Genomic DNA, 17358 nt, shown 5'->3' with positions numbered 1-17358 from the left:
TCACATCCACCTCACCTCACCTCACCTCACCAGCTCTGTCTATTCAGCCTTTCTCTCCTTCCTGTAGAGATATCGTCTGCTTCATTGTCTATTTACCTACACGGCTAGTAACTAGCTACTACTACTGCTACTACTACTGCTACTACTACTGCTACTACAGATACAGATACAGATACAGACATCTCCCAGAATGTCGCCCAAGAAACGAACATTGGACCTGGACCGAGTCGTCAGTGACATCGACCCCAAGCCTGCCCCCAAACGGCGCTCCAGAAATACCACCAGCACCACCACCGGCACGAGTACGAGTGCGAGCACGAGCACGAGGATTACCATAGACCCCCACCGCCACAGCCTGTCTGCCCTCCCCTACCACGTCCTCACCAACATCCTCTCGCAGCTACCTCCTACTACATCGCCCGCCTTCCTCCTCACCTGCGCTACCCTCTGCCGTGCTCTTCACGACCCGGCCATTGCTACTCTCTACTCCTCACCACTCACCTCCCCACCCGCGCGCGCGCACAAGCTCCTTGCCACCCTCCGCGCCCGCCCCTCCCTCGGCGTCAAGATCCGCACCCTGTCTATCGAGGTCGAGCCCCTCCTCACCACAAAGCTCTCCGGCGTTCCCTGGTATCTCGCCGAATTCCTCCAGCTCAGTGCTGGCCTGCGTCATCTCCGCTTCATCCATAGCGCCGACCATCCAACGCGCTGGCGATACCCAGATACCCTATGGGCGGCGCTCGAGGCCTCCAATTCCACCACCCGCCTGCACACTTGGCGATGGGACCGCAGCCTCATCCCAAAGTCACTGGACTACGCTGACCTGCGTGCCATCACAATCCGCTGCTTCACAGCCCTGCGCGCGTTGGAGATACAAGGCTTTGGCGGCGACAGCGACGAGGACGAGGACGATGAAGATGCACAACACATGATAGACATACTCGCGCTCATGCCCCGCATCACGGACATCGACCTCACAAACTGCTACATCGTAAACACCCACTTCCTAAATCTCCTTTCCACCACAACCGCCCGCTTCCACGACCTGCAGTTCACGGCCTGCATCAACCTCTCTGGCGACGACCTCGGCGCCCTCCTAGCCTCCCCAGCGTGCCAGAACTTGCGCTCCCTGTCCGTGCAGAAGTGCAACTACTGCTCGCTCACCTTTACGTCCTCTCTCCCGGCGGGGCTGCTGCATTTCGCGTTCGACGGGCAGGGCGCAGAGACGGAGCTCCTCCCGAGCACGAGCACCCCCGTGTGGCCGGACAGCTTACAGACGCTGCAGGCGACGTCGCTGCGGCGCTGGTCGTCGGGCGAGTGCGAGCGCTTCCTGGAGTCGGTCGTGCGGGCTGTGCCGCAGATGCGGGCGCTGAGGACCGTGAGGGTGTGGTGCATGCTCACGGATATCGACTGGCGGGAGAGGTCGGCGTTCCGCGAGAAGTGGCTGGCGGAGGTGAGGGGCGTGTTTGGCGGCGCGGAGGTTAGGTTTGATAATGCGAGGCCGGCGGAGACGTTGTGGGGGGAGGAGGACTTTGTGGAGAAGATTTTGGGTGCGGGGAGGAGGGGTGGGGGTGCTGTGAGGGGGAGGGGGGTCGCGGTGAGTGGGAGGGGGGCGGCGAGGGGGGGGGCCAGGGGGAGAGGGAGGGCGAGAGGGAGGGCGAGGAATACGGTGGTTGTGGTGAAGGAGGTGGTGAGTGAGGGTGATGAGGACTATGTGGATGATTAGCTGCGTGCTGTAGGCATCTGTAGTAGTATTGGACAGTATGCTGCGAATGGGAGCCACTTATGCCCGTTGGGCATACATAATACATGTAGTCTGTAAGATAGAACGAATAGAAATGATCTCGAGCTTCATACTTGTTACTATGTCTACCTACACAGCATTAGCACCCTACTTTCACTTGGTCGAAATGTATAACTCGTATTGTAATTGGTAGCCTCCTTTAATTAGCTAGCTAGGTAGGTTCTCTCATGGGCATCTGAGTAGGTGGGCAGGTTAAACATGGAATGAACAGTGATAGCTATCTTTGTAGTATCACGAGCGATCAATACTATACCTGGAGGCGCCGGTCATGGAGTATCACTCGCCGCCATAAAGTCCGTACATGGTGCCAAGGATTACTAGGGGGTGCGCTAGGCGTGAGAAAGGGGGCTAGAGGGCCCTACTACCTACATGTACACATGTATATAGATATCCTACGCTAACGTCTACGTTCATTGGCACGTTGCGAGCGTTACTAGTGGCTACCTGCTGTGTGTTAGTGGTCGATTGCTAGCATTCTTTCTGCTTTACAGCACTCGGGGATAGACTACCAACACAACACTGACCAAAATTTAAAAAAAAACTTCAGGATATATAGGGCTGTTATCCAGAGAGCTCTCATATATATATATATTAATTACACACTGTGCCCGAGCAGGGATCCCGCGTATATCAGCACCGTTACACACAGCCGCCGCCGCACCGCAAGCCTGAGCCACCCACCCCACGCTGCTCTACTTTTTACCGACTCCCGAGTGCCCCATGTCCCCTGCCGCCGATCCGCGGGGAATATATGCCGAGTCGAGTACCCTGGAAATGATTTCTCGCCACTTTTTATGTACCACCCCCACCCCAAAAAAATGCCAGCTACTGTTGGGGGGGGGGGGGGGGTGGGGATTCTCGGCCATGTGTCCGGCGTAGCTAGAAAATTGTAGGATACCTATTCTAGATGTCAAGATGTACATATGTGCTATATACATACAAGGAGTAGGGTGTAGCTCGTGACCTCGCGCTCGGGAGTCTGGATCCCTGTTTGGGAGGGAGAGAAGGGAGGGCTTGACCGAGTATTAGCCGTGGGTAATTGGGTGCTTGCTTGCCTGTGTCTTCTGCGATCTGCTAGATACCTGTAAGGTGGTCTTGGGAACGGTGCCCGCAGTCGAGCTTGACTAGGGCATATAAGTAGATATCCATAGACGGCCTCCTCCTCCGCATAGCTATATAATTAGAGCTTCACCAGCTCAGCTCTCTATCAGCTCCGATCCATAGCTTCCAATCTCCCCAAACGCTCCTAAAATGCCCTCCAGAGTCGAGCCCACCCCCACCCTCTCCTACGACATCACCGTCCACCCCCTCCTCGCCAATGACGGCCTGCTCGAACCCCAAGACCTCGCCCCCCTCCGCCCCACCCCCCTCGACACCTCCACCGACGAGATGCGTCACCGCTTCACCACCGACGGCTACCTCTGGATCAAGGGCCTCCTCCCGCGCGCCGACGTGCTCACCATGCGCGAAAAGTACTTCACCTTCCTCTCCCCCACCGGGCTCCTCAAGCCCAACACCCCCGCCGTCGACGGCATCTTCGACGCCGCAAAGACACCCGACATGTTCCCCGGCATCGGCGCCGCAACCGTCAAGAACACCTACCCCAACCCGCTCGCCAAGGAGTTTGTTGAGCGCGCCCTGCAGGCCCACACTGAGCCTTGGTACGCCGACGACTTCTGCCAGCACCCAAAGCTGAGGGAGTTTGTGGCGGGGATGAGCGGGTGGGGGGAGCACACGGTTGTGCTGCGGAGGACGCTGCTGAGGAATAATATCCCCGGAACGACGGCGATTGGGGTGCATTACGACCAGATCTTCCTGCGGCATGGGGAGCCGACGGCGATCACGGCGTGGGTGCCGATCGGGGATATACGCGTGAAGGGCGGGGGGCTTATTTATCTTGAAGGGAGCCATGAGCTTGGGAGGGAATTGGAGGCAACGTTCAAGAGAGAGGCGGACGAGGCGGGGATGAGTGAGGAGGAGCGGAAGTATGCGTTTAATCGCAACATGATGGATAGTGGGCTGCTGACGGATGGAGCAAAGGGATTTGCGAGGGCGTGTGGGAAGAGGTGGCTGGTTGCGGATTATGAGGCCGTGAGGATCCGGAGATGTTCACTGTATAGATTTTGAGGTTGCTTTGCTAACTGGGATATTCGATATAGGGTGATGTAGTGTTCCATAACCCGTTCATGATTCATGCGGGCACAGTCAATGAGGACCCTGATAATATCATTCGATTGGCGACGGATCTGAGATATGCGGATTCCTCGAGGCCATGGGACAGCGTAAGTCTTCTGAAAATATCATCTTTCTTTCCAGACCCAGCTAATATAATCCGTTGAAACAAACCTACAGAGATGGATGAAGCATTACACAACCGACGATGGACTGTAGATCGACTTTTATTTGGACAAGCAAATGGTTTTAAATAGGATTGATATGTAGATAGTTGCTATATACTATTCAATGAAACATACACATCTCTCTGAAGCTTTACCGTAGCCATTACTACAACAATCTCCATACAAAACTGCCCAATTCTCATAAACCCATCTCTATTACAACGCTAGCTTCACCGTTAAAAGTAACTACTCCACTAATCCCTTCATCCAAAACCACCCTACCCACCCCATAATTACCCCACACCCGTCCCAAACCCCACACTCTCCGTGCCCCAGGCCTGCTCACCCTACCCCCGCACCTACCTGCAATCACTCCACAACCGGAGTACACCACGCCGCCTCACAACCCATCACTCGGCCCAAACCTTTCCTAATCCGGTACAAACAACTAGAACAATGTGCAAGTGTGCACGTGCTCACGGGTGTATATAGGATTACATCCCTAGAGTCGACCGGCAGTTGATTATAGTAAAGATCAAAGGGAGAGTTGATAAGGGGGTAGTAAGGGATCCCAATTGGCGCATCCTTACTTGGGAGTTCACAGTGACTCGTGAGTACTGCTGGCATGGGTGTGGATAGACGCCTTCCCGGGCCACTCGAACACCCCCCTCACTCGAACAGTTAACTTAAAAAAGAAAATATCTGCGCTGTAACCGGTTTCTGTACCTCTTGAATTGGGCTTCTCCACCAATAAGCATCAACTGTTCGAGTGAGGGGGGTGTTCGAATGGGTCTAGGACAAAGCTATTGTTTCCTGGTAACACAGCCCTACCACTACTAGAATTGTACTATGCATCTGGTTCCTGCTACTCTACAACTATCCATAGGGTCCTGCGGGAAAACATATGAAAACGATGAAGCACTTTCTGCCTACGGCGTTTACAGTGCAGAAAATAAGTGACAGTATGTACGTCCTTGTACTTGGTTGAGATGTGCATTTCGGATTTCGCTAAATGCTCAAGGAGGCCGGGTTTGGTGAATCACGTAGTACAGATATCGGGACAAAAAGTTAAGTTGAAAAAGTGAGATTAAATACCTCCCCTACTTGTCTCGGAATATTCCGCAGTACAGCATAAGGCTATTTTAAAAAAGGAACAAGAAAGAAATAGAGAAAGCAGTTAAATCAAGTAAGCGATACAAAAATCACGAAGGGGATCTAGAATGGAAAACGGAAATGGGAACCATGTAAAGAAAATTATCTCCAATTTCGTATTCCATTCAAGACAAAAAACAAAAAACAGTATATGCAGTTCATCCCATTCGCCGTGATATTTTATGCCGCGTCCAAATTTATGGCAAACTTCCTCTAACTACCCACACCACAGCGAAAAGAAAATAGTTGTTTTTGCTGCTTAGTACTCGGCCTCCTCAGCATCTTCACCGAGAGAATCGGTGGCAACCTCCTCGTAATCGCGCTCTGAAAGGTTATTAGCATCTGTTGCACTTGGGTTCGAAAGTAGATTAAGAATGTAAACTTACCAAGAGCAGCCAAATCCTCTCTGGCCTCTGAGAATTCACCTTCCTCCATACCCTCACCAACGTACCAGTGGACGAAAGCGCGCTTGCTGTACATGAGATCGAACTTGTTGCTAAGAGCGCTCCATGCTTCAGCAATGGCGGTGGTGTTGGAGAGCATACAACTATGTTTGACGTTAGTCTAAAAATCACATGTAGAACACATTGAGAAAAACTTACACAGCCCTGTTAACCTTGGCCAAATCGCCGTTAGGCACAAATTGAGGAGGCTGGTAGCAGATACCGATCTTGAAACCAGTTGGGCACCAATCAACGAACTGAATGGTCCTCTTGGTCTTGATGCTGGCGACGGCGGCGTGAACCTCCTTAGGAACAACGTCACCACGGTACAACAGACATGTAGCCATGTACTTGCCGTTGCGTGGATCGCACTTAACCATCTGGTTGTGGGGCTCAAAGCAGGAGTTGGAGATCTCCTGGACAGAGTTGGCCTCATGCGAGGCCCTAGATGCAGAGATGACAGGGGCGTATGAGACGAGAGGGAAATGAATACGAGGGTATGGGACAAGGTTGGTCTGGAACTCGTTCAAGTCGACATTCAGGGAACCGTCGAAACGGAGAGAAGCAGTAATGCTAGAAACGACTATTCAAACAGTTAGCCGGGCAAAAAAAAAAAAAAGGGTTGTTGTTTGAAGAGTTATGTACCCTGTGCAATCAATCTGTTGAGGTTCTCAGTGTTGGGCCTCTCAATATCCAAGTTGCGACGGCAGATATCGTAGATGGCCTCGTTGTCAACCATGAAAGAGCAGTCAGAGTGCTCAAGAGTTGTGTGGGTAGTCAAGATAGAGTTGTAAGGCTCAACAACAGATGTGGACACCTGGGGAGCAGGGTAAACTGAGAACTCGAGCTTGCACTTCTTGCCATAATCGACAGAGAGACGCTCCATCAACAAAGCACCGAAACCAGAACCGGTACCACCACCAAATGAGTGGAAGATGAGGAAACCCTGGAGACCAGAGCAGTTGTCTTATAAATCGTCAGTTCGCTATTCTAGAACAGACCGGTAATTTTATGGAACAAACCAGCAACACGGCGGATCTTGTCCAAAACCTGATCAATCAACTCCTTTCCAATGGTGTAGTGTCCACGGGCGTCTAAATAATCGTTTTAGCCATTTGCCATAAATCAAAACTCTAAAAACACGATAAACATACAGTTGTTGGAAGCATCCTCCTTTCCAGTGATCATCTGCTCGGGATGGAACAGGTTCCTGTAGGTACCCGTTCGTACTTCATCAACGACATTGGGCTCGAGATCTACATAGATGGTACGGGGGACGTATTTTCCCTGACCTGTAGAGATATATTGTTTATTAGCACCGAACCACGTGATGGGATTGTCATCCTCAAAGTGCAGAATGGCCCAAGGGTGAATTTTCGTGACATACCGGTCTCAGAGAAGAAAGTGCTGAATCCCTGGTCCTGGGGCCCCTTTTGACGCTCCTCGGTAAGGTAACCATCAGGCTAGAAACGATATATTAGCTACAATCCTCATTGCCGTGAAGCTGGCCAATTGCTTCTGGAAATGCATTTGATGAACGGCTCTATGGGTGCTGAATTACCTGGATACCGTGCTCAAGACAGTACAACTACAGCGATCAAAGAAGTCAGTTACTGAAATCCGGAGGAATTAACAAGCTTGATAACTTACCTCCCAGCAAGAGTTGGCGATCTGAACACCAGCTTGTCCGACTGTTGAAAAATATCAGTAAAATGGACCCCTGGAATTTCAGGGGCAACAGCAGCTTGATAACAGCTGACAGGGGCAACCAGGTTGTCTGATAGGAGATGCGGGGAGTGGATACGAACCGTTAAGGGAAACGACTTCTCTCATGATGAATGATTATACTAAGTGGTACTGTGGTAGAGGTGGTGCTATTGATTGATTGATTAGGAGAGTCGTAAAAGGCGTGAAGTTGGAGGATGGATGAAGAGAAAGGGAGAAGAAGGGATGGGATGGGGGAGAGAAGCGGGATAGAAAAAGAGGGTGAAGGAGGCGGTCTGTGGTCTGTGGGTTGAACAGGGTGTGTGTTGTTTTTTTCGCGTCGAAGGGTTCGGTTTGTCAGGTAGACGCCGCAGCTAGCCAATTACAGTTAAGCGACAGGCAACCCTTAACTTTCCCGTGCTCTTGTTGACCCACGCAACTACAGCCGTGCACGACCTCATGGTAGTGCTTCCCTCCCCACAGCGGAAAGCTGAATGTATGTACATACTACATCCGGTTCCTGCTCGCCAATTCACTCAACATGATCTTCAACGCTTCTCGGAGTCAAAGGCTTCAGTGCCGGTCGCTTGTATTTCCATCACTGCTTCTACTGCTACTTTGCCTGGCCCTTTTGCCTTCGGTTTCTGCGAATACTGAGAAGGAGATATTCATTGCCCCACATGAGCAAGACGAACTATTGTTCACTGGTGCGAACGACGGGCAGTCGGTTGAGCTTGAAGCTCTCAATCTCGGACTTCATAAACTTACACCTTCGCCTCTTTGCGGCACCAGCCCATGTCATAATCTGAAAATCGCATTGAATACTTCGTTCGTCCCCCTTGAAAAACAATGGGTTCTCCTTGATCATCTGAAGCCTGGGAAGAGGTATGAAGTTCGGTTATGTTGGGCTGCTACCGTGAGTGCACACCAAAAGGCGCGATTTGTAGCTTTGACCGAACCCCCAAAGATTCATTACTCAGAGCAAAATAATCTAGTCACCAACAAATTTCCACCTCAAGCTATACACACCTCTTCAAGTTCTTTCAGACCCGAGTCTCATCACTAGCCTAGTGTCCTACTCTGCTCGAGCACCTCCGCCGTTGCGAACAGTAGATGAGGTTGATCATGCCGTAGAAGCTCCCCGTTCCCTACTTTATTTGGAGATTGGAGCAGTGGCAGCTTATTACACGCCCAACAAGTATCGAATGGAGAATCCGGACAGTGTTGGCGTTGATATAAGTTCGTATTCCCATAGCTACCGTCCCTCGGAAGCTATAGCAACTAACTACTAAACGACCAGTTCTTGATCCCTACTTCATGAACATCATTCCAGAGTCCCTGTTTCCCATTATAGGAATGATTACTCTGGTCACTTTCTTTGCCTGGTGGTGCAGTGGACGGATATACAGAGCTCTTCAAGATATCGAGACGACGGAAGTGCCAGAGAACGACGATCGAGAGAAGAAAACCACTTAAACCTAATTAGTGTTTAATTAATCGCGTTAACAGTCCCTAGGAAACTTAGATTTCTAGCCATCAGCAATATCGGAGAAATGTTTGAGTTATCCAGGAGTTCATTTGTTTTATTTGTATGGGACGAATTTTCATAGTAGGGAGGAAACGATTGTAAAAAATTACTCATTGGGTTTTAGCCTACATGTAGTTATCACCGCACCTGAAGTGAGTGTAATCTCGATTTGGGAATCTTAATCCAGTTAGGCAAGCCTTAAAAGCTTACTCAGTATATTGGCGAAAGGTTTACTTAATCTATTGCGAATTACTCCTTGTCCACCCACCACCTGTTCTGACGAAATAGAAGAAACACATCAATTGAATCCACCAACGTCTAGAGAAACATGCGCAAATATTATCCTCTCGCTTAATATCAGCTCATGCGGCATAACAGGAATGCCCCAAAATATGCCTTCTATCCTCTTCAATCCCATCTCTAAATACGTCTTAGGGAAAGTATCGTAATCACAAAATACAGGAAGCCACTTGATCAGCCCTATTAGAGATATCATCATCGTTGATAACCATGGGGTTTTTCTTAGATGCTGCGCAAATCTCAACGACCTCGTCTTCATGGTCGAGCTCGAGGTACCCATTACTGGGGGAAGATACTTGAGGGGAGGGGGTACGCCACTGAGGCTTCTGAGACCCCTTTACCGGAGGTGGGGTAAAAGAACTAGGGGATTTTTCTCTGCCACAATTTGGATCTGGAGATTCGCAGGAAATTTCCAGTGGTACCCCAAGCGGAATTTCAAGGCCATCAACCGTATTCACATACGTCGACGAACCGCCAAAACCCCTAAAGCTTGGGCTTACCGCGTATAGGAAGGATGGATCCTCCATCCCCGGCTCTTTTATGAAGGGCTTCACGTCATCGCCGTACTCATACCCAAACTCATGTCCGTGTTCGTCGTAATTGAACATCCCAAACTCCCTCTTGACAGTCTCCATCTTGATCATTCTGTTTTCCTTTTTGATCTCAACGTCGTCGGAAACAATGCCCTTTCGATACAGAAACATATCCGGGTCCTCGATGAATTTGCCCTTACAGCCGTCCTTTCCACCCTTCCCAGCTTTTTTGATCTTCGAGGCAGGATTGGTTTCGTAGCCACACTCTTTCGCAAGCTTTCGGAGCTTCTTGATACGTTCTTCACATGCACGAGCAGTGCAGCCAACAATCTTTGCAACACGGTTGTGATCGACAATCACTTTGTGAGCGCTAAGAATGGCAAGGAGGAGGTGTTGGTCCGCAGCAGCTATACATATGACGTGGTGATATTAGTACTACACACTAAACCCTGGTCTAATCTGTATGGTCGACTTACAATTCCACTTCATATTGGATAATCGACAACTTAATAATAGAGCTTGAGAATTTTAGCTACTTCTGTGACCCGGTCCAATTGGGTCCCTTGTGACTGCGGTTCATCAATGTTATTATGATGAAGTTTGAGAGCCGTATCAGGTTGTTTGATTCTTACCTAGCTATTATCTCTAATCTATGCGCTCTAAAGAGGCTCTCACGATGCTCGTAACGACTGGAATAATTTGTGTGTCTCGAAGCTTTGAATGAGTTTGCAAGGCTGGAGCTGTGCTCTATATCTGAGCTAACAACAAAGCAAAATATATGCATTAGGGCTCGTACTTGGACTAAAACTGCTGAGTGTGCAACTTCACTGAACACTGAGCAATAGACCGCATAGCTTACGACGGTATCGGGAAGCCTGAGGTTTGTCTATCATTTCCATTTTACTTTGAAGTGCGGCTTGTAGCCATACATATGCTAGCTTCGGCATCACTTAGACTGTGAAGTTCCTTGGTGCTTCTCCACCGATTACCCTGTATATACCCTTTTGCTTAATTAGATCTTCCATTATATTTTTCAATTCAAGTACAGCAACAAAAGGACCAATTGATTACACTTAATACTACCTATACGATTTCTTGCATGGACTCCACCAACCGAACGAAACAAAGAGAACCCAGATAATCAAATTCACACCGGAAATCCCCCAGGGTGGCGAGGAGTTAATATGTGTAGACACACATACAATGTTGACCACCTAATCTTCACATGCATTCGTTGTACCAACCCGCTATTCCGATCCGCAATCGGGCATGCATATATCCAGCTTATCTCTACCAATACTTTACAAATGAGAACAACACACGCACCCCGGATCCCTGATGATATGCAGCACGGTTTCCAGAAACAAAGGTAATTAGCCAAGCCGAGTGATACCTTATGATGGGATTTCTTTAAAAGTACCTACCTAGCACATGGAGGAGCTTAATTATCTCTAGTGTTATTAACTTTGGCTTCAAAAATAAGTTGCGGGAAGACTGCATTTATTCCCGCGATATCACCTGTTTCCCGGCGCATACCATGTTTTTACGAGTTTGATAAATAATGTAGCTCTTAATTTCGGGATATGAGATCCGTCCTGGAAGGTATCACTTGCCATTGGATGCCGAATAAAGCTTGGGGAGAACCTAAGAAATCCTATTTAAACATAACAGGCCTACATGAATAAGAATAAGAAGGGCCATGTGGTCGTGGTTGGATCGTTCTGTTTATTCCCGATCGATATCGATCCTAAATGATTTGAGATCAATGAGAAGAAAATGAAAGGAGCGAAAAGTATATGTAGTCGCGAGTTCATGTGGCAGTTATTGGTGACAGTTTATAAAAACATACTTATGGATGAAAAACCAAACTTCAATGCTGTGGGGCTACAGGACCGATACCGGCGATATCTATGCCCGGCGCGGAGGTCTAGATACGGGATGCTACCTTAAAACTACATGTACAAGTAATCTTTTTTAAAATTGATGTTTAAACCACATGAACTTCGTAAACCAAGAGCTTCCACTACATATAGTTATCTCTCCGTATGCGTGTCAACTATTAGATATGAATAAGAATAGAAAGAAACGTTTTCCAGAATAAATAACCATCACTAAGACCTTATCCCCAGATCCTACAAGCAATAGCTCCAATCCAAAACTACATAAACTCAGAATCCGCGTCAGAGTCTAGCTCCGACTTAACAAAAGCATCATCCTGGTAATCAGGGTCCTCGGCTACCGATTCAGATTCCGATTCTACATCATCATTGGCGTCCAGCTCCGGCTCCGGCTCCGGCTCCTCCTGATCATCTTCCTGATCACCTTCCTGCGCATATTCCGGTTCAGATTCCGTATCATCGTTCGACTCAACCTCACGCTTCACCCCCATGGCCACCACCGATTGGGTCGACGCTTGGATCGGACTCGAAGCCAGTTGCTCGCTATAAAGCGAACGGTCCGATAGCGCTTCTTCGTCCTCCCCTTCCACCTTCGCCACGAGTAGGTCGTCTACAGCTACTGTATCATCTACAGCATCAATACTATCACTAGTGTTGATGCCATTGACAGCATCAATGCCACCGTTGATATCTATGCCATCGTTTGTGAATATGCCATCGTTATTGTCAATGCCGTCGTTGGCCCCAATGCTATTATTGGTATCAATTGCCTCGCCGTTGTCGACGACATCATCAGCAGTTCCACCAATGTCGACATCGGCACCTCCAAGCTCAGTACTGTCATCCTCATCCTCTGCCGTCTTAATCTTCTTCACTGCACCTTCTTCCTCCTTAGGAACTATTGGAGGCGGTCGTTTCTTCGGGCCACTCTTCCCCTTTGGATGGTTTCTCGGCTTGGGGTGGTCCATAGCCTTAGCCTCCCGTTTGAGCTTTGCTATCCTTTCCTCGATGGCTTTAGGGGTTGCTCCTTGATGGGCACACCGTTAATCTACTATAGTCATTGTTTGCGAGAACATGAAACACACCTGGGAAGATTTTGCATAATTCCACGGTGTCATAAGATTTTGCAGAGCGCTCGATGAGACGAATGAGAAGCTATGATTCAAAATATTATATTAGTAATATCCCACAAAAACAGTCAAGTGGATTGAGCGGCGGAAAAATATTTACCCTACGATCATTCTCTGAGGTCCAGACCTAGTGTCACACTTATTTAGATCATATCATATTATCTGTGTCGGTACGTAGATTCACTTACAACTTTCGGCATGACGATACCACGCAGCTAGATAGAGAGGCTAAGTAGACTGAAGAAGTAATTCGATTCCTTACTAGAATTACTCAAGGCAGCCACTGCAAGGATAAGATAACGGGGTAGAGCAGGAGTGGAATCACAAGAATTTTTAGAGCTGATATTCCTCAACACGGGACCAAGGAAGAGGAGGAGCTTGAGGGAGGGAAGCAAACAAGGATCAAGTCAATGTTTGTCCCTGCCATGATATCAAATAGGACTGAGCTGCATGCGAAAAGCCACCAACACCAGGTATCCATCCCATCGGATAGGGTAAGGCAGGAGCTAGCTAGATGGACGTTCCAGATTTACGGGTACTCTCCACGGTGCTCCCGCGTTTTCGTGTTTCCATAGCTGAACAGCACTCAAGAGTACTCGACGTAAGTTGAATCTTGCAGAGCCATAACTTGCTACACAGATGTTTAACGCAGATCAAACCAGTCTAATCTTACAGTGCCTAGGAGTCATTACAGAATCGTAGGAGGTACGGAACAGCCAAGCTGCTAAACTGATCGATCAGATATGTACCCGCCACCCAGCTTTTTTATTGGCCTTGTTGATGCATATGTACTACCTATGTACATGTAATTATCATTATGTGCCCGTATCGATAGGTACGTAGTAATCGATTAGGTATGTACCCCACCCCCACATCAGTATTTGTATTTGCTACACTACACCTCCACATGCCCGCGGGATTAATACATATGTCCTAGGCAGTTACTAACATGATTCGGACACTGTACAATAGACTAAGTTCACGGCCTCATGCATCTATTCCCGAGATACTATCAATTTCAAATCGTGCACCAGCTAGCATACAGGTTCCCTCTCCACTACATCACACTCTCCCAATCAAGGATAACTATGATACATCCACTGTGTCATAAATATTCTACTAATCGCTGTAATCGCTGCTGCCACTCCATGCAACTATGGAATCCTCCTCTTGGGTTGATTCCTGCTTTACAGGTGTTTTCTCTACAGTTGCCATTTTCCTAGCTCTCCCTGCCCCGCCGATTTTTCTGGGAGTGCTTGGGGCACTACCGTTCGCAAGTTTGCGTTTCCTAGGGGTTGGCGGTGCAACTGCTGGTCTGCTGCCAGATTCGATTTCTGCTTGGAGAATTTTCGCCTCTCTCTTCACATTTCTGAACCTGGTCTCGATGCTATCATATGTTGCCCCTTCTCCGAACATCGCCGCAACATGGTTATAATTCTAGTTTACCAGAATTAGTAATGAGGTACCAAGATATTAAAACCGTAGCGGATACACATACTATTTTGATTTCAGGGTGAGCTGCGATTGTAGCAGCGAGTAAACGCTGGTACTTCTCCGCCGTCCATGTGATTTTCTTTTTGTTGTTGGACATTTTTCAAGAATAAAGTTCGAACGAGGTAGACAAGAAAAAAGAGCCGGACAGAAGGAGCTAGCCGAACAAGAAAGGTGGGGTTTTGAGGATGCTTTGTTGTCTTGCACAAGTTTACACAAGGTATGAATTCACAAAGTATGAAATCCCTAGAGAGAAGGTTCAAGATATGTATTGTAATGGCCTCAAAGCCAGCGAATACTCACTCTATTTAAATAAAATCGGCAACATCAGTTACAGGGAAAAGAATATGAACTCCTGCGGTCTGTGTAATGTGGAGGTTGTTATCTCGTGGGTGGGTTACAGTGCCGTACGTACTGACCATTCAACTCCTGCGTGACATGTTGCGGCCTGCCCACGGAGACAGCTATGGATACCTACCCGCCATACTCTAGTAGGCGGGGCTTCTGAAACTTCATGGACAACCGGCCTACTGAGCCAACGTCGAGATCAACGATGCAGCATCTCAAAACGTCCATCCCACAATGTACCAGAAAAAAGAAAAGAAACGTGCATGCATAACCGAAGGTAAACCTCCGAGCTGAGCGTGAGACCCCTGTTAAAACCATTATATGGGTCATAGAGTACGTCTCCCTGTACATATTAATACTGCAATATATATGGCCTATACGCGAACTAGCACCACCTCACTGATGTGAAGCTATGCATGTGCTTGACATGCTATTGAATTAATGTAAACGATGAAAAAGCTCTTTATTTTACAGAAAGACTCCATGAGACTCTATTGTCGTCGGTGGCGGCGGTTGATTTCTAGCTCTAATAATCATTTCCCGAAACCGTTACCGGCCCTCTGTAGGTAACAAAGTACATGCAGTACTGGTAATAAAAAAAGCTTACTGGCTGACAGACTACGAACCAATCGCCACTGCGGTCATTGGGATACTCCTATTGGCTGTAGCCTGCCCGTGAGGTACCTCCGAAGTTATTGCTGCCAACACAACGGCAAGTTGCGACGAAATGAAATTATGTACCGATACATTCAAAATATTATTTCCTCTGTACGTACGTACATACGGGATCCTAAAGTGCACCTGATCTGATCATGGCCCGCTGGCCGGCACCAATTCAAGTCCTCGGCCTGCCCTTTCCCTACTACGTATGTACATACATACATTTACATATGTGTGTTGATTTCCTGCTTTTTAGCGGGCACTCATGTGGGATGTTAATTCCAGCTAGTCTCCTAATAGCGTCAATATATCCAGAACTACATGTAGCCCCTTGTTAAGATATGAAATCTTTCGTGTACTATACTCAAGAGTACTCTACTCCACATACGTGGCTATTCTAAATAAGGACATACTTCAATTAATTGAGACATCGGCAGATTGCGCGACTCTGAGGTGATCGAGGCAGTCACTCTCCATTTCTGTAGCATTCCGTAAGCTTATAAGTACTAACCTCTAAATTCTGATTATGAGATAACCAACATCACTATCGACACGCACAGACTATGATGTAGAGAAAGTACTCCCCCTCCCACCCCACTTCACCAGCTGACATAAAACCTTTATCCTCCCTTACTCTCGCTCACTCTTTTCCACTCAAGCTTCCTCATCTAACTGGACATCTATACAATCGTACAACATATAATATCATGAAGTGGACAGCGGATAATGACCAGCTGGTAAGTATAGTTCTATTTTCTGCCTGTATCTAAGTTATCAAGATTAACCGCGACCTAGCTGTTCGTTAAACTAATCGAAACGCACGATGTGGCTATAAGAGCGGAAAAAATAAGGGAGGCATGGCGTACGTCCTCCATGTATCCTAATAACCTCATTAGTGAAGTACATCATTAACATATATACGATACAGCCAAAGACGGCCGCGAAGTACCCACTGCAAGAGCAATAAGTGAACGGATCCTACGCATCAGAAACGGCCTAAAGAATGCCAACAAAGGTGATGGTACTGGTACCGTCCCAGGATCCGTCCCTTCAACCCCACGAAAACGCAAAAACACAGCAGCCTCGGTTACCGGAACCCCAAGGACTGCAAAATCACGGCGAGTTGCTGCTACAAAAGAGCTTGATGGCCCAGATAGCCCTATCAGAAGCGTTAGAAAGCCTGTTGCTAATGCGGCAGTAAGGGTGGCACACGTCCAGGAGCTGGGGGATACGCCGGGATCGTTTGATGCATGTAGTACGGTCGTCGATGCGGCGAATATTTACTATTCGTTTGGGAACTATGGAACTCCGGATGAGAGCTAGAGTCCCAATTAAAGCCTGTTTTCATATTGGTAGCACATTAAGGGACATGTACGTAGACGGTGATATATATCAATAGCCACGGCATAATTGTATGTGTTATTGAAGCCCCATTCATTATAAATCACTATATATATTTATAGAGATATACATGTTTAATCCATTTATGTGTTTAAATCTTTAATTCCCTAAAATCTGCTTTGCAATTGGTTGGATCCATTGAGGAAAAATTGATAAATGAATTACCGGACTGACACAAGCTTGTTCAAAGAACAGCCTTGCTTTAAAATCATGGGGGCATTCAATATCAAGTGAATACATTTTGTAGCAAAGGCAACTAATTACATGTATTGACCAACCACCCAAACCGCTAGAGTTTTCTTACCTTCTAACATTAAACCTAGTGAGTTATAGGCGTCACGTCAAGCCACACTAGATGGGGTATTGGTACATCAGCGTGTTTGGCTACATAAGTACTAGCTACTTACCAGGTCGGTTCTATTCTGTAGTTTGTCCCTCTGCCTCCTCTTCCTTCTTCTTCTTCATATGCATGCTTTGTGGCTCCTTCCCTTTTCATAATAATAAAGATCTAGATTCTTAGAGCTTGCAACTCCTCGAAGATAAGTCTTTCTGTTTCCATCTCAAACCAAATCTAAATCCGATACACAGACCGCCGTGCATTATGAAAAGTTTCTTCTGCCCTGCTCT

General features: G+C 47.8%; 8 protein-coding genes across 8 annotated transcripts; 4 read left to right on the top strand and 4 right to left on the bottom strand.

Annotated features, from left to right (window-relative positions):
• Positions 1-190: 190 nt before the first annotated feature.
• Positions 191-1726, top strand: LAJ45_08691 (uncharacterized protein; the record flags this gene model as incomplete). Its single annotated transcript, XM_046118240.1, has 1 exon — positions 191-1726. One exon carries the CDS (start codon positions 191-193, stop codon positions 1724-1726), a length of 1536 nt encoding a protein of 511 aa, XP_045968517.1.
• Positions 1727-3055: 1329 nt separating this feature from the next.
• On the top strand, positions 3056-4195 carry LAJ45_08690 (uncharacterized protein; the record flags this gene model as incomplete). Its single annotated transcript, XM_046118239.1, has 3 exons — positions 3056-3895; positions 3964-4086; positions 4157-4195. 3 exons carry the CDS (start codon positions 3056-3058, stop codon positions 4193-4195), a joined length of 1002 nt encoding a protein of 333 aa, XP_045968516.1.
• A 1359-nt stretch (positions 4196-5554) lies between these two features.
• On the bottom strand, positions 5555-7571 carry LAJ45_08689 (uncharacterized protein; the record flags this gene model as incomplete). Its single annotated transcript, XM_046118238.1, has 10 exons — positions 5555-5619; positions 5682-5842; positions 5898-6321; positions 6384-6704; positions 6761-6832; positions 6893-7030; positions 7126-7201; positions 7300-7326; positions 7389-7429; positions 7547-7571. 10 exons carry the CDS (start codon positions 7569-7571, stop codon positions 5555-5557), a joined length of 1350 nt encoding a protein of 449 aa, XP_045968515.1.
• A 412-nt stretch (positions 7572-7983) lies between these two features.
• Positions 7984-9258, top strand: LAJ45_08688 (uncharacterized protein; the record flags this gene model as incomplete). The annotated part of the gene is made up of 5 exons (XM_046118237.1): positions 7984-8358; positions 8438-8681; positions 8743-8830; positions 9095-9122; positions 9199-9258. 5 exons carry the CDS (start codon positions 7984-7986, stop codon positions 9256-9258), a joined length of 795 nt encoding a protein of 264 aa, XP_045968514.1.
• A 161-nt stretch (positions 9259-9419) lies between these two features.
• On the bottom strand, positions 9420-10292 carry LAJ45_08687 (uncharacterized protein; the record flags this gene model as incomplete). The annotated part of the gene is made up of 2 exons (XM_046118236.1): positions 9420-10210; positions 10280-10292. 2 exons carry the CDS (start codon positions 10290-10292, stop codon positions 9420-9422), a joined length of 804 nt encoding a protein of 267 aa, XP_045968513.1.
• A 1669-nt stretch (positions 10293-11961) lies between these two features.
• LAJ45_08686 (uncharacterized protein) lies at positions 11962-13031 on the bottom strand (the record flags this gene model as incomplete). Its single annotated transcript, XM_046118235.1, has 4 exons — positions 11962-12728; positions 12787-12856; positions 12932-12958; positions 13020-13031. The coding sequence occupies 4 exons, from the start codon at positions 13029-13031 to the stop codon at positions 11962-11964; spliced, it is 876 nt and encodes a 291-aa protein (XP_045968512.1).
• Positions 13032-13950: 919 nt separating this feature from the next.
• LAJ45_08685 (uncharacterized protein) lies at positions 13951-14422 on the bottom strand (the record flags this gene model as incomplete). The annotated part of the gene is made up of 2 exons (XM_046118234.1): positions 13951-14268; positions 14330-14422. 2 exons carry the CDS (start codon positions 14420-14422, stop codon positions 13951-13953), a joined length of 411 nt encoding a protein of 136 aa, XP_045968511.1.
• Positions 14423-16037: 1615 nt separating this feature from the next.
• On the top strand, positions 16038-16653 carry LAJ45_08684 (uncharacterized protein; the record flags this gene model as incomplete). The annotated part of the gene is made up of 3 exons (XM_046118233.1): positions 16038-16067; positions 16126-16192; positions 16259-16653. The coding sequence occupies 3 exons, from the start codon at positions 16038-16040 to the stop codon at positions 16651-16653; spliced, it is 492 nt and encodes a 163-aa protein (XP_045968510.1).
• Positions 16654-17358: the final 705 nt, after the last annotated feature.

This window comes from Morchella importuna (genome assembly GCF_003444635.1).
Source record: "Morchella importuna strain M04M26 chromosome Unknown Morimp01GS031, whole genome shotgun sequence".
Lineage (NCBI taxonomy): Eukaryota > Fungi > Ascomycota > Pezizomycetes > Pezizales > Morchellaceae > Morchella > Morchella importuna.
The sequence above is the reverse complement of the archived record's forward strand: the minus strand, read 5'-3'. Positions and strand labels throughout refer to the sequence as shown.